Source organism: Monopterus albus, unplaced genomic scaffold, assembly GCF_001952655.1.
Source record: "Monopterus albus unplaced genomic scaffold, M_albus_1.0 scaffold38.1, whole genome shotgun sequence".
Classification (NCBI taxonomy): Eukaryota; Metazoa; Chordata; class Actinopteri; order Synbranchiformes; family Synbranchidae; genus Monopterus; species Monopterus albus.
The window spans coordinates 3,122,646-3,137,988 of record NW_018127918.1 but is presented as its reverse complement, the minus strand read 5'-3'; the positions used below and the strand labels follow the sequence as shown (position 1 = coordinate 3,137,988).

Below are 15,343 nucleotides of genomic sequence, written 5' to 3'. Positions count from 1 at the left end.
AGCCCAACAAGAGCAGCTCAGTACTCTTCACAAAGTGACACAGCCAGGACTGTTACATGTCTCTTTGCTCATTGGTCAAGATAATTCTTAGCAGGGCTGGGTTGGTAGATCTTAAGGGGAAGGGTCAGAGCTAACAGACATATATACACAGGGGCCCAGCTGCATCGCTTTTCTGGAACAGGTACATACTGCCGGGACCTTTTTTATTTTTACAAGTATGGAGGCATGTACTGTCAACCCAAAACTACTGCTTACACCCAAAAAGGCACTATCATATTCCATACTTATTTTAAGCAGGGTACTAATACAGTTAAAGGCCATAGAACTACACAGTCACTGCATATTATGAATTAGCATTATAGCAACAATTTTAAATTCAAAAGTAATGCTTTCCTTTCTCAGGATTAAAACCTGTTGTTTTCTAGCTCCTTCATGGGGATTGACCCGGCAGATGCCCCTGTTACCAACAAAACACATTTCCTTTTTACCCGCATCAAGGTCACATGGGCATAGCGACATAACAGCTAACCTTCTCGCCACCGCCTCCGCTGCCACACTCTCCTTTGTCGTACCACCACTTGTTTTTCAATTTGTCCAACACGCCTTGCTCATTGAGTTTTAACACTGCCAGGTTAACTGCACTTCTTGAAAACAATAAAAACATGTTTGGTGAGAGGGGTCAGTATGCTGTCCAATTTGGGAGGGAAGGAAGAGAAGGGGGGAGGAAAGGGGAGGAGTAGCAGTAAAAGAGGGACAAAGGTGGAAAAGGTGTTAATGCTCCAAACGATTACATCCCAACCCAGCACCCAAACACACACTGAACACAAATCTCTCCTCATGTGTTGTTTTAAGTATATACAATATTTCTAAATAAAAAAATATCATGTCAGTTAATGTTGTCCATGTCTAAAAGAAGGGGAAATATGCAAATGTGGTTATTTTTATGTATGCAGCTACCACATGTATATATAATTTCTTGGTATCCTTGGGATGCTCATTTTAAAAGCTAGAGACTTTAAAAAGTCTCTGGAGACAGTGTTTTCAGCCACTTTATCTTCAGCTTACTTTACCTACAACTGATAAATTCTTCTTTCAAAAGTCATGACATAATTAATAAGATACTGAAGAAAAACATATCTCTACATAAACTATATTCATTTTCTCACATCCTCAGCTATATCAACAGTGTCTTTTTAAAAAGCCAATGGTACTCAATATGTTTCAGTTTTTCAGCTTTAGGTTTCAAAAAACTACTCAGATTTACCAACCAGAATAAATGTTTGATTTGTCTCATTGTTGCCTCAGTTTTACCAATCAGTAGTGATGTCCAAATGAAGCAATGAACTAGTACTGAACCACTTCATCAATTCTATCGAACATCGGTTCATTCATTCAAAGGTTCGTTTCAGTGACATCTAGTAGCGAAATAGGAGACAGCAAAACAATGTCTGAATTAAGTGAATGCTCCATGATGGTGATCAAGCAAAGGCAACAATGATAAGGACAGCAACTACGCACACACCTACTACGACGACAAAACCCACGTGTTGTGCATCATTCTGGGTGGCTATATAGTGTTTTACGCCTACAAACCTGCTGACGCGCACAGCAAGGTCTGGCGTTATGAAGCAATATCGAATGTTTGAACCAGTCACAAGATTCACTCAGGGGGCCGAAGCAGTTTCTGCTTCGGAAGTCATCGGCCACGTGTCTTTTTCCGTAACTGAGCAAGCATGGAAGCGATGGTTTGCGGAATATGCCTCTTTTGAAGCTTGCAGCTTCAAAAGCTGAGTATCGGTGTCAGATGGTCATCACTACCAATCAGCAGTACTTTGGTTTACTTCACTGGTTTGCCTGAAACCTAACAGCAATGGCTGGCAGACACTGGTCTTATGAAGCCAGTAGCCTGAATTGATTTTTATGGTTTCTACACATGTATGTATACATCTTGTATTGCTACTATCATTACAAATGGAAGAAATGTTCTGTTTTGAATGAAAAGCTATTTTTCTACTCCAACATGGATAAAAATATAGGAAACACAATTAACTGGCTCAGAAATAGCCTGTTTTAAAACATTAAATGTTGGCAACCAGTGTAGTTGGTGCTTTGAGAATCAAACACTTCCTGACAATTTGGCTGTTTTACATGTGTATATACTGTATGTATGTCAGCCAATTCAAAAGTCATGGGATTTCTGAGCATCAAGCTGTTCTGGAAAAATCATGATTGACTTGCATAAAATGTCTGTGAAAAGCTTATTAAAATTAATGTGCATGATAATTTTTTGTTCTTCAGAAGGCTGCTTGAGTGATATCTAATGATAGTGAGATTTGTTTCAGCATGCATTTGGATGCTTTTAATGTATTTGTATCATTCTATCAAATAAAACAGTCTATAATGGAGATGCATCATGAACACAAAGCAACAGCTGATATCTTACATTTAAGTTAATGATTGTGTTTGTAGAGCCATGTGAAATAACAGCCTTGACCAACAGTGTTGCCTAATCATGATGTTGCTGATTTCCAGACAAGTGACTGACAGAAGACGATAATCCCCAAAACGGCAAGATGGAGGCTCGAAGGAGGAGACTACCGCAATCTGTCAGGGGCTCTTCCTGGTCAAAGCAGTGGCTGAAACCTGGCACCAGTCTGGCTGCAAAATAAACCAGTAGCTGCTCTGCTTGACTTCATGGGCAGAGGAATTTACAGAAAACGTGTAATAAGGTTTTGATTTATTGGCTGTGAGGAGTTGGCTGCTTTCATAACAAATTACTTTCCTGGTACCTTTTCAGAAGAAATAAAAAAAAAAATCCTTAATGCGTGCCTATTGTTTTTAATGCACTCTAATTACATATGATTAATGACAGCATTGTTCCAATATTATCTACTTATACAGTGCATTCAGAGTTCTCCCTGGCATTTTTAACGTGTATTGTGCAATGTTCTTGGGCCTCCACAAGAATAAATGAAAAGTGCAGGCAGTCATGGTTCTCTACTGGTTCTCACACATGTACACACACCTGTGCCGTTTTGCCTTTAGTATATTTATCTACTCCCCCAGTGAAACCTCGCCGGCAGGCTTTGATCAATGAGTGTGCGGATTGAAAGTGCAACTCCCCACAATAATGACACTGTATTCTCTGGCAGGTCTGTAAATTCCACTATGTGTTGGAGGCAGTGACAGAGTCTGGCAGAGTTACCCAGGGCTGATCATTCAAATGGCTCCCAAAACACTTTCAGTCACATAGTGGAAAAGAAAGCACTAGTCAACTGTGAAAGAAATCTGAAGTAATATTAGATAGATATCTCAAACTAATTGCATAAAAATGCAGAGCATCCTAAATTTTTCTAAAAACTTCAGAGGAGTTAGGTTTACTAGAGGCTCAAGCATGCTGTTCCAAACAAAGCACAAGCACAAAGGTTTACCTGGTGGGGAGAGCTGTAGAGGAAAAACAAATTAAATAAAAACCACCCTGTCATCACAGTGACGCCCACATGCATGAACAGGCACAGATGTCAAAAAGCCACTATTTCTGCCCAAAAAACAAACGAGTAAAACGCCCCACACCAAGCAGTAAGTGGAGACAGATATAGAAAAGGCGGCACACCAGGGAAGGTGGAATACCATAACAACACGTAGAACATATTGTTACACTATTCCACCCACCTTAACTGTGAACCCTTGGGTGTGGCTATTCCGTAGCCTTTGGAGTCCAAGTTGCCTCCCACTTTCATTGTGTCGCAGGGCTTGCGTTGCTCTGTGTACTCATTCATAGTGGACTCCAGGAGGAAGGCGTATTTCCCCTTGGACTTGCGGACCCGCGCTACCCCCTCATTCGTGGTCTTGGTGAAGACTTTGGGCTCAGCCTTTTCCATGTACTTCCACATCTTCTCGTAGACGGCGATCTTTGACCGCTGTGGGGTTTTAAAGGGGGTTGGAGTTTCAAAGGTAGATGTGGCGTGAGAGTTGTGAAAGACAGAGAAACCACTTCTGCATACAACACCAGGTAGAGAAAACATAGAGGAACATCAAGTTTTACCATTATCTTTACTAAAACCAAGGAACAATATGAGCAATCATCTATTAACTACCACTGCAGGTCTTCATGTCTACTGAGATAAATTTGTCATGTTGTGGATGCAGCCACACTATTTTCCAACACTGCCTTTGTACAGATAAAATTTGTTGTAAGTAACCAACATAAATTGGGACAACTGTAGGAATTGTTCACATCAGTACTTCCACTGCTGCAGAAAATATGTAAGTTTACAATTTACAGGTTTTGGTGACTTTTTTTAGGGGCAGTACAAACCTGTACAGCTGCCTTCGTTTTAAAAAACGTTGCCACTGAAAATGTTTCCTCCAAAACGTATTTCACAAAATGAATTAGGACTACATAACTGTAATTTCTAGGACCCGGGGTTGCCTAGGAGAAGCGTTAAGGTTCCATATGTTTCTGCAGATGTTTAACAAAGTCTGTGATCAGCCTTTTTCCTGGTGTAGTACTTTACTGCATGGGTGACCCTACCTGTCTGAGAGTGGACCATTAAACCCAGTAACACAAACTCACCATGAAGAATTCTTTAGTCGAGCCTGATTCCAAAGTGCCATAAGCAATGTCTGTCTGCTTGGCCAGATCCTCTGCACTCTCAATGGGGGAAACCATCCTCTCCACAGTGAGGAAGGCAGCCAGATTAGCCGTGTAGGATGAGATGATGATGAGCGTAAAGAACCACCACACTCCCCCTACGATCCGTCCTGATAACGATCTTGGTGAGAGAAAGGAGGGAGGTGAAAGAAAGAAAGAGGATGAATATTGCAGGGACAGTGTGGAAAGATTAGAAAACAGAGGGAAATGCAGAGAATGGACAAAGGACAGAAGGAAGTGCCAGAAAGGAAAATAATCATAGGAGTGGTGTAAAAGGTAAAATCAGAAAAAAGAGGAGAGTGAGATAAAAAAAAACAAACAACAACAACAAGGAACAGTCATGTCAGTGTTGGAAAATACAGTGAAAGTAGATAATTAAAATGAAATATGACAGAGTAAAGCATGGGGAGACTAACCTCCACTGTGAATACCAAAATGTTGCTGTGCTACCACAAGGTGGAGCTCTGACAACACTCAAACCTTGTTAATTCGCTGCTCAGGAGCAGCGGAAGGTCGTGAGGAGAATCTTAAACTATAAATGCTGCATTGAAGAGAACAAACATGATCTCCTCTTGGTGCAAATCAAACAGCAAAGGATACAAACCCCTCAGGCCTCCCTGTCAGATGGAGAGAGAGAGCGAGTTGGGGACATGAGGAGGGGAGGAGAGAGGCATTTGAAACAGGCAGTGTTTTCTTGGCTGGTAATTCCACTGTGTCTTATTGCAATTTGGCCATATTCCATTGTTCCCAGTACACACAGGACACTTTGTTCTCAGTGTCCTGTAAAGTGTATGCATTTTCACGGTTTACAAAAACAGTAGTAGCCTCCTGTTCTCCTCAGTTGACTCCACACACGGTAAATGAAAAGGCAGAGCCCAGTGCTTTGGCCTATTGCTCAAACACTTGGAAAAGTCATAATTACCAGCATGTCCGTGCAGATTCTCAGTCATCCACACAATGCGACGCAATGAAAGTGGGAGGCAATTACCAGCAGCTCTAAAGAATCTTTAGGGCATGTTATTTTATTAAATCCCACAGTTTTGGCAGCACAGTTACTACACGGAGCCGTCACTACAAAGAATCACCTTTGTTTTGTCAGTCTGCACCAATGAAAGAGCCCATGAAGTCTGAGGCAAATTCCTATGGATAAGTGCTGCAGCAGAGCATGTCTCCTCCACACACACACACACACACACACACACACAGAGCTTTGCCAATGAAACAGACTTACTTGACATATTAGCTCTGGATTTGAATACAAATGGCTCTCTTTCTCTCCCCACACTCCACATTTTCCTTCCGGAGATGACTGAGAGCATTTCTGTGGCTTTTGAGCACAAAGACTGTAAAATAATGACTAAAGGGATGGAAGGTGTGCATGATAAGATGCGAGGCTGAATCTATCTTATCTCCGCTCTCACCTGCCTTATTCCCTTCTCCTACCTGCCAAATCCCTTCATTCTCACTATCAGACCATCTTTCTCTTTCTTTTTTAAGCAAGCAGCAGTGGACTGTGGGATCAGAGGAGGAGTGTCTTTTTGCCATCCCATCAACCCTCTGAGCCGTGTGTTTGCTGCCTGATACAGCCGACTCTGATCCACAGTGACACACTGCTGTGTCTTGATGGGCCTGCAGCAAACACAGGGGGACAGGGTGACAGAGGTTTAGTACTGGGAGTTTGGGTAATTTTTAGGCCACATCAGCATCTCCAGTGCATTTGTCTTTCTCTATTAACCTGGAACTGATGAGAACAATCCACAAGGCTAATTTTACTTAATACATTACAACAGTAAAGGACAGACTCATCAAAGGGTTGATCATTAGACTTCTATCATAAATATAGTTCATTTTCATCCACCTTTAATAAGCCAAAACCAAACATATCCACCAATAAACCTCAGAAATTGCTAATGAAAAACATTTGTAATCACATGAAATATTATAAGGACTACTGAATCATTTGTGTTATTTTAGTAATATGTGCTTATAGGTTTTTATGCAATATACTGTAAAGTGCTGCAAAACAAGTGGAACATATCGTTTCACTGCTAAAATGTGGAAGGTGCAGTTAAAACTTGAGAAAAACAGTGGGAAGAGCTTGACTGTGATGTATGAGCTCCGTTTTTGTTCAAGCAGACGAAATGAGAGGAACAGATGGGGAAAGTGTTGGAAAAATAAAGCTGAAACAATATAAAAATTGCCTCCAGTAGTGGTGGAATGGGATTCTCAACAACAGCCCAGCAAGCCTCAGGGTACAAAGATTACTGAATATAGAAAAAAATGAATAAGTTCACTTTTGTCCTATTGGTTAACTTGCCTAAGTTAAATTAATTTGTATTTGTTCAGTGTCTATGTTTGTCTAAGTTACATTTCAGCACTCATCTGCAATAATTTATGCAATTAACCTCTACGTCAAAGAACTGAACAAGACTGTGAACTGGAAACTTATTGTACATAAGGATCATCTGTGAAATCCCAGCTCAACATGTAATTTACCAATTTAATCAATTCATTTACATCCTCTTCTACCCAGCCCAACCAAAAAAAAAAAAAAATACTCGTGTTGTGTGGCTATGTGTTGATCAGTCCTACTGAATTTTATTTTAAATGTGAGTCTAAAAATTACACCTGACAAACAGACCAAATAGGAATGATACTGTATTTCCTTATGGTGCATCTATGAGTCCAGTGGGCAGAGCATTAGCCTCCCAACCAGAGGGTCAAAGGTTCGAATGTCGGTGCCTGCAGTCCACATGTCTTGGTGTCCTTGGGCAAGACACTGATACACCCCCCCCACCACCACCAGATGGCTGCCTCGGTTCTGTAACGAAAACAAATTCCTTGTGTGTAACATACTTGGCCAAATAAAGGTGATTATTATTATTATGCCACCAGAAAAATGTGGCTTGGGTTTAAATATTTCACAGAGTGTCACATTGCTTTATTTTCTGAAGTTGGAACCACTGAAAAGGAATTTTAGTGGAAAATAAAGTTCAGGGGCTTAAATGAAAATTCAAAGACAAAAATCTACATCAAAGTAAAGTGAATGTCATCTCTCTCAGATTAAATACAACACGGTTCATGTTGATATCAGTGAGCAAACTATCTGCAATACAGTGATATGAGGAAACTTTAAAGTCCCCCCAAGCTCATATTCCCTATTTCCCTCTTTTTATTTCCTCCAATGAGGAAAAAAAAAACTGAAAATAAAAAGGTGCTGTCAGGGATGATTTGATGCCAAGTGTGTGTAGGTGCTCCACAGGATTTGAGGAATGCTAGTGGGACAGAGGAAAAAACGAAATGCAGCCACATGAAGTGAAGGAGGTGAAGAAGTGAAAGATGTGGAGAGAGAGAAAACAGCTCTGACCTTGAGCAGAGCCTAAATAAATGAGGAGGTGCTGGTCTGCTCCCAGGGGAATACCTGAGGCGAGACCACACTGTTTGACTTATTCATAGCAGACAAACTGCCACTTCAATCTTCTGTCCTCAGCCTCACTCCTCACCTCAGCTGCAGCCCAGATATAAGATAAAAACCTGTGTATTACTCTAAATTTGCAAGCAAAAACAGATAAAGCAAGGTCACTAATAAAGGCTGGCTGGAATTGGCTTTACTCTAAATGCACAGAACTTATTCCATCAGCACAACATCATACTCAGTTCTACACTCACTACTCTGCTCTTTTTAACATAAGTACATTTGTTTAATTATTCCAAATTACTTCATGTCTTCCAATCACTGTTAAGATACTAACAATTAATCTCAGCACTTTGTGCACATTTATCACATTTAAAGCCTATTACAAAATGGGAAAATTGGACGCTTTTGTGCAGGAAGTGTTACGTTTAATTGATGGTCACTTAACCACAATCAAAAAAAATCTTCAGGCAAGAAGCAAGTGGAGATTAATGGTGAATGAAAACAATTATTTCTGTCACAGATAAGAAACTGCAGAGCAGCAGATTTAGGAGTATGACGTGACTATAGTTGCACTGTGGAACAGTGCTGAATTTATCCTGAATTTATCAAGACAACAAATAAACATGGAGGAAGCTCTGAATTTGCACCCACAGCAAATTTCTGATATGTTGGCAGATCAGAAAACTTCAGAAGGCTTCTTATTAAAATATGATTACCGTATATACACTTAAAAACACCTAAACGTATGTCTTTTATATAAGGCTGTTTAACATAAAGGTGGTGTTCCTTATGGAGCTGAAATGAACTCCAGACCACTGTTTGACATTTTGCATATTTAAATTCTTGTCAGCTTAAATGTTTAGATGGCTGACAGGGTGGTGACATCCCATCACAGTTAACCCAGGCTCTTAGTTGCAGAAATCTCTGCATTATGTCCAAAGATAGATGAGATCAAATCTGTAACATGTTCTCAAACACCTAAGATGACATCTATCTGTGCTCCTGGCAACTATAAAGATTGTATCACAAGTGGATCTGTTGTTTTGCATTCACGTTTTGAACATGTACTTTCCTACAGAGTCAGAGAAACCTTATAGATGTGTGGATGAAAAGCCAAAAACACATCATGGTTGAACACCCTCTTTTATGTGCAGCACTTAAGGAGCTATAAAATTCATACGGCCATTACTGTTCTATGCTGTATTATTGTAGGGTATTTGTAAACAAGTGGTTGGCTACTGTTTGTCGTTGCCCACCTCACTGATAAGCACATGTACGTAGTATAAAGAGAACCAGGAACCAGAAAAGGTTGAACCACTGTTCTAAAATGTTTTCAATAATAAGCAACTATTTCAGTGGGGACTCTTGCCATCACTGTTTCAACACCACACTGGTGCTTGACGTTGAAGCACACTGCTGTACATACAGTAGATGCAACTGGTGCCTCTAGCTGTGCCCATAATTTGTAAGAACAGTGCAACAAATCAACCAACTGTGAAGGACAATCACTGCTGACATAAGCAATAAGCGAAGCAGCAGTACAGCAGAGTGTTAGCTGAATTATAAAGCTATTTGGCATTGTATTAACAGAATAATAGAAATCTTGCATACACACCACTTGAAATTAATTTCTCCTCTTAAAATAGAGCTTTTGATGACCTAAATTCACAAGTCAAATTAAAAGTTATGCTTCGTCTGCAGGCATCAGGAAATCTGCCATCAGTATGCATGAACTCTGAGCTAATCAGCACTAATCAAGCAAATCACAGCATTCTCATTAGCTCACCAGAGATGTGGAAACTATGACTCAACGGAAGAGACAAAGATGATCCATCTGAAGCAATGAGACGGAAGTGACTGAAGACACCTGGGCCAGCCAATCACACCTGTGTGGAGTGGCAAACTGCTGTCTTGATATTTATATTGATACTTCCTGAGCTGTGATGTGGCATCCTGCAGTCTCAGGAGAAACACCAGAATAATTTAGTCAATTCATTAGGGATTTGTAGTCAGTTAAAACAACTATCATGTTGCCATTTCATTTAAGCTCCCCCCTTCGATTGTTTCCACTAAGATATTACAATTGGAGACTGGGTTATTAATCACTGAATTAACATTATGGGCTGCTTTGAGAAAGCAGATGGGTGTATTAAGCCTTATTAAAAGAGAGAGAGAAGGAGTTGAAGATGTTCTGTGCTACTGTATTTCAACCTCTGGCTTTCCTGCTGGAGTTGTATCATAAGTAAAAACTAGAATTACCATTTCGTGGACATGTGCCTCCACCAACCAGTTAAATACACGGGTATGGAACAAAAGTGAGGTCAATGACCTTGACCTTTGGCCACCAAAATCTAATCAGTTCATCTCTGAGTCCAAGTGGACACTTGTGCCAAATTTGAATAAATCCCCTCAAGGCGTTCATGACATATAGCGTTCACAAGAATGGGGCATACGGACAGATGGACAACCCGAAAACATAATGCCTCAAGCCGCAGCTATCACTGGCGTGGAGACATAAAAAGTCATTTAAAAAAAGCTACATGAAGATAGATGAATATAGGAGAATCACATTTTTCTAGGTGAAGCGAACCACATGAAGCATAGCTGACTGAACTAGCATAGTGAAAAGTGAAATTAGGGAGACCAGGACGCTGAATGGAATCTCTCTGTAACTGTCTTTCACTTTAGATCACTAGCGGTAACTTGTAGATTGTCTATGTAAACAATGTTGCTCATTGTGATGAGCCTATAAAGAATTCTCATCTGAACCTGCAGCTCCCTTCGGCTTTATGGAGCTCTGTAGAGAGTCATAGCCCATTATTTGTCTGTCTGGATCACAACTTTTCTGTCTTGGTACAATCTCTCCGCTCTCATAGTCTTTAGCCACAGCAGGAAGCCGCTGTTTTTAGAGAAAAAGCTCTAACAAGTCATTGTACTCTACCTGCTCAGAGTCAAACAGCAGATAGACTGGCTGGTGAACATAACTGGAGCATTTAGAGCTCAAGTATTTCCCTCCGGAGTTGGTAGAGACAAAAAAAAATAAATAAATAAAAAATAAAAATCACCAGAACAAACAATCTTCTGGATGAAACCTAAACCTAAACCAAAACTTGCTCCTATAAAGGCCATCTTAACCTGTTTCAAGTGACAAAATCTGGAAATGATCTGTACAGCTCATGAAGTTCTTATGTAGTCCAGTATTGTGGTTGAACATGTAGACTATCAAAAGTTTCAGACACTGTGTTGCCATGACATCTAGCCATCTCCCGATTGTAACATATGACTGAGCACTGCAGCCCTCGGCACAAATTCATCCTATTCACCTCTGTGCCCTTGTCTCTCCCTCCACGTGGTCTAATCTCCCCTGTGTGAAGAGATTTGCGTGTTTCCCTGTCAGACTACACTGGAGTGGAAGGGCTCCTTAGCTCCAGGGCTCTGTGCTGATGGATTGGAAGAGGCCCATGGGATTAGCAGTGACAGTGGAAAGCAGTGGGAATCACAGCCAGAAACAGAGAGGGCTGAAATGTTGACTTTTCATTCTGATGTGGCAGGCAGGGGTGGTTATGGTGGTGGGTGGGGGTGGTCTGCGCACACGTGAACAAAGCAAGTGCACTCCTTAAATGGGTGTGCTTAATCACAGGCACGGGGCCACTTTAGTCTCTTCTATAGGTTGCTTACGTGAAGCCAGGTATAATTTTGAAGTCGCTCTAATGTACCTCGGGATCCTCCATCTTGTGTGTTTCTCTGTTCTCCTCTGGTGTGGGGGCGGCTGAAAGATACAATCTGGTTTGGTCCTCCTTTCAACTGCTAAAATCTTACCAACTCTATTACAATACAAGATCTATAAGGGTTTTTAAACAAATACAAGAAGTATTACATGAAAGACTTAAAATAACTATAGGAGCAATTTTAGCAGTATCTTAAAATAACTCAAATAATCCATCTTCAGGAGCTTTAAACTTGACAAAGCCATTCAAACAGCTGCAATGGCTTTACAGAAAATGAGAAACAATTAAGAATTACAGGCTTTACCAGTCTATAGGTTTCACCATATGCCAGCAGAGACAATGTCATGGTGTGATGATGGACAGGACGCCTGATGTTTGATTGAAAAACAAAGATGACCAGTCCTTAACAGCTGGAGAAGAACACACAGTAAACTGCACAAGCCCCAATTCTCCACCCTTCCACCAAAGTATGCCCTTGCTTACTGCACACCAGCAGCCTGGTCTGAAGCCCAAGGGATGCTGGGTTAATTTGGACAAAAGGGAAGAGATGTCACAGACATGGTGAAAGACAACACTTTGGCAGTGTGTTCTTAATGAATCGCTGAAGTTTCATACTATGGAGCAGGCACAGGGTCTACACAACCATGATTACTAATGTAACTGGAACTCAAATACAAAGACATGAGGCACACAAACGCAAAGCCACAACTGCCAAAGCTGACAGACATGGAGACAACCTATCTACCTTACAAGCACACAACACAGTGTATGCAAGTCAGCAGAGAAGAATATATGCCTGGGTGTGTGTGTGAGAGAGAGAGAGATGCACACTTTCTCTCTCACACAAACACACCACACAACTAGTGTGATGCCACAGTTCACAGACAGGTACAGTATGTACTGTACACGGCATGAGTGACTCTCAGTGGGGTGCAACACATAAGACAGTAGCTAACAACACAAAAGACAGCACTTGATACCTTTATATTATACATTTAAATTGCAATCCCCATGCAATTACCAGTGATATTCTATATACAACAGGTTACTGTGCTGAAACTTACATAAACATTACAAACAGACTTCAGATGACAACAGGTACACTATCACCATGGCAAGTTAAAATATCATATATATAGACATTGGAAACAAAGTTATGAAATAAGTTAAATATCTTTTAGTACAGTTACATGTAGCTGAAAAAAACAGTTCAGCTTTTTTGGGAAACATGCTTATTTGTTTCACTGTGAGCTGGACTGACTGATATAAATCTAATATCTGTGGAGATGGGATGGTAAGCTCAGCACAGAGACTGACTGGAAGCAAAGGGAAACATTTAGATTTGCCAGAGTTCAAATAAATACTTACAAACACCTCTAAAGCTCAAATTAACACATCTTGTTTTGTAGGTACTTTGTGTTTTCACAGCATTGTTTTCCTGAAAAAGTGCACCGGTGTTGTCACACTGGTGACGTTTTCTTAATTGCTTGTTTTTGTCTAGTTGCATGTGTTTTCTTAAGCTGTAATGTACCTATCAGTTATGGACTGTTTTCCATCACATATTCTACAGATACACACACGTTATACATAATATGGGTGAATCGGAAACCATTGAATTTGAGACTATTAGTTTTTACTGCCAGTGATAATTTAACATGACAAACAACATTTTCCCTCTTCACTGTCACCGTATAGTGACATGACTTGTCCAGTTTCGATTTGTGTTAGTTAAACGTTTGATATAGTGATAGAATAAATAATGAAGGTCTGAAGTGGATTGGCAGACCAGGGGTTCAAGTACTGACTGTCATCTGTATGATGACCCAGACTAACACAGATACAATCTCACCAGATGTGATAGCACGTTGTAATTTTAATTGGCACAGAGGTCATGTAATGCCTCTCCCCACCTGAAGAAAAAAGCTAAAGGAGCATCAGCGAAACTTTGTAGCAAATATTGAGCAACTTCTTTGACAGTTAAATCAAAGTCTGGCTTACCTGGGGGAGATATCACAGCCCTGCTGCATAAAGGCGCCCAGGGAGAACCAGAGGGAGTTGAAGATGCCAAACTCATTGGGGGGCTGGTCATTTGGCGGACTGTCGGTGCCCTCTTCAGGCTCCTCAGTGTGCCATTCGTACGGGCTGAAGCGGCTGACCAGGAAGAGCACCACGCTCACACCAATATAGGCAAACACAATGCACATCCAGATCTCGTAGGCCAAAGGGTCCAGGAAAGAGAACACCCCTGGTTTGGATTTCTGGGGCTTCTTGATCATGATGGAAATGCCCAGTGACATGAAAGGCTTGGAGAAATCAATCACCTCCTCCCGGACCAACGTGATAGTCAAAGGGGCCACAGCGATCTCCGCTTTCTGTGGGGATTTGGATGAAGAGGAATTTGATTAGCTGTCAAATGAGCCTCTCTGAGAATAATTCTACATATAAATGATGGCATATAAACAGATGCAAATTATGGATCATCTCTGAGCTGTGCCATACAACAGTCGAACACCACTTAGTCACAGATCTGATATTCTGAAGGCCAACAGCCCAGCCATCAGAAAACATAACAATTACCCCATTTCTTCTTTTTCAGTTTGTGTTATCTTATCTGAATTTCTCCCTTGACTGATCAAATCTCTGACTGATCAAGTTAGGACGGCGGCTGAATGCATCTCAGTGTGATCAAGTTAAGACAGAGACAGGAAAAAAAAAGAAATCAAAAGAAATTCTGAAACCCCCTTTGAGTCTGAGAGGCTTAGCTGAAATTGGAAGAATCAGCAGGGAGGATAAAATAATGTGTACGAAAAATATGCTTACAGCATAGAAAGGCAAAAATGGAATACAGACACCTCTGAGGTCTGCAGCTGTGGAGAAGTGCATACTGGCTTGTTGAAAATCCACAAACAGATTACAGTTAGCAATTTAGCAACACTCATGACCTTGTCTGCTTGGACTGGGAGCAAAGGCCTTAACACCAGCAAGAATTTAAAGTTTCATTAAGGCCATCTGACACTTTAGGAGGTAAGAAAAAAGAAAACAAGCGAGGGAAAGAAAATGAAAGAGTCTTAAGTTCATCCTCAGAAAACTGCACTAAGATGACAGCCTTCGGGCATTTAGTGTGTACTAAAATACTTGGCAGGTTAAAAGGAGGCAGGGTTTTGTGGTAGTGCAGGGCTTTTCAGGGAGCCAGGAAGAACTGAATGGCCTCTAAGCAGTCAAAGATGAGAAAATGCTGAGAGCTTCCATGTCCTCAGATGTTCCCATGAACGCTGCAGTTTCGCTTGTGCCCCCAGTCACACACACTCTATAGTTCAGTTCTGGTTATACACACACTCACACAGATCCTGGCATTACTGGACTTATGAGAATCTTCCACTGAGTCTGTGCATTCTGTCTCACCTGAGCTTTGCCCCAGATCTTGTTTTTATTCATAAACCTTTATACTTTGACCCTTAAAGTAAGCTCCAAGTAATATTGTAAAAAATTCAGCATTTTTTGAATCCACCATACAATATGACTTCAATTATTCACGTTTCCTAA

At 40.8% G+C, this 15,343-nt stretch overlaps 2 protein-coding genes across 8 annotated transcripts in view; both read right to left on the bottom strand.

Annotated features, from left to right (window-relative positions):
* The window catches only part of LOC109959351 (N-acetyltransferase 9-like), a 561,041-nt gene that overhangs the window by 20,277 nt on the left and 525,421 nt on the right, over positions 1-15,343 (bottom strand). The gene's annotated exons all lie outside the window — the stretch shown is intronic.
* gria4b (glutamate receptor, ionotropic, AMPA 4b) overlaps positions 1-15,343 on the bottom strand; it is an 84,803-nt gene that overhangs the window by 9,684 nt on the left and 59,776 nt on the right. For 3 of the 7 annotated variants that reach the window (XR_002274824.1, XR_002274826.1, XM_020598580.1), the window contains 4 exons: positions 13,799-14,172; positions 4,577-4,775; positions 3,673-3,920; positions 530-644 (listed from right to left, as the gene is read on the bottom strand). Coding sequence is in view for 4 of the 7 variants with exons in the window: in XM_020598580.1 (XP_020454236.1) it covers positions 530-644; positions 3,673-3,920; positions 4,577-4,775; positions 13,799-14,172 (936 nt within the window). In the remaining 3 variants the exon portion in view is untranslated. Of the gene's footprint in view, positions 1-529; positions 3,445-3,672; positions 3,921-4,576; positions 4,776-13,798; positions 14,173-15,343 lie in introns of those variants that run through there. The other 4 variants (XR_002274825.1, XM_020598581.1, XM_020598583.1 and 1 more) reach the window with 3 other exon arrangements.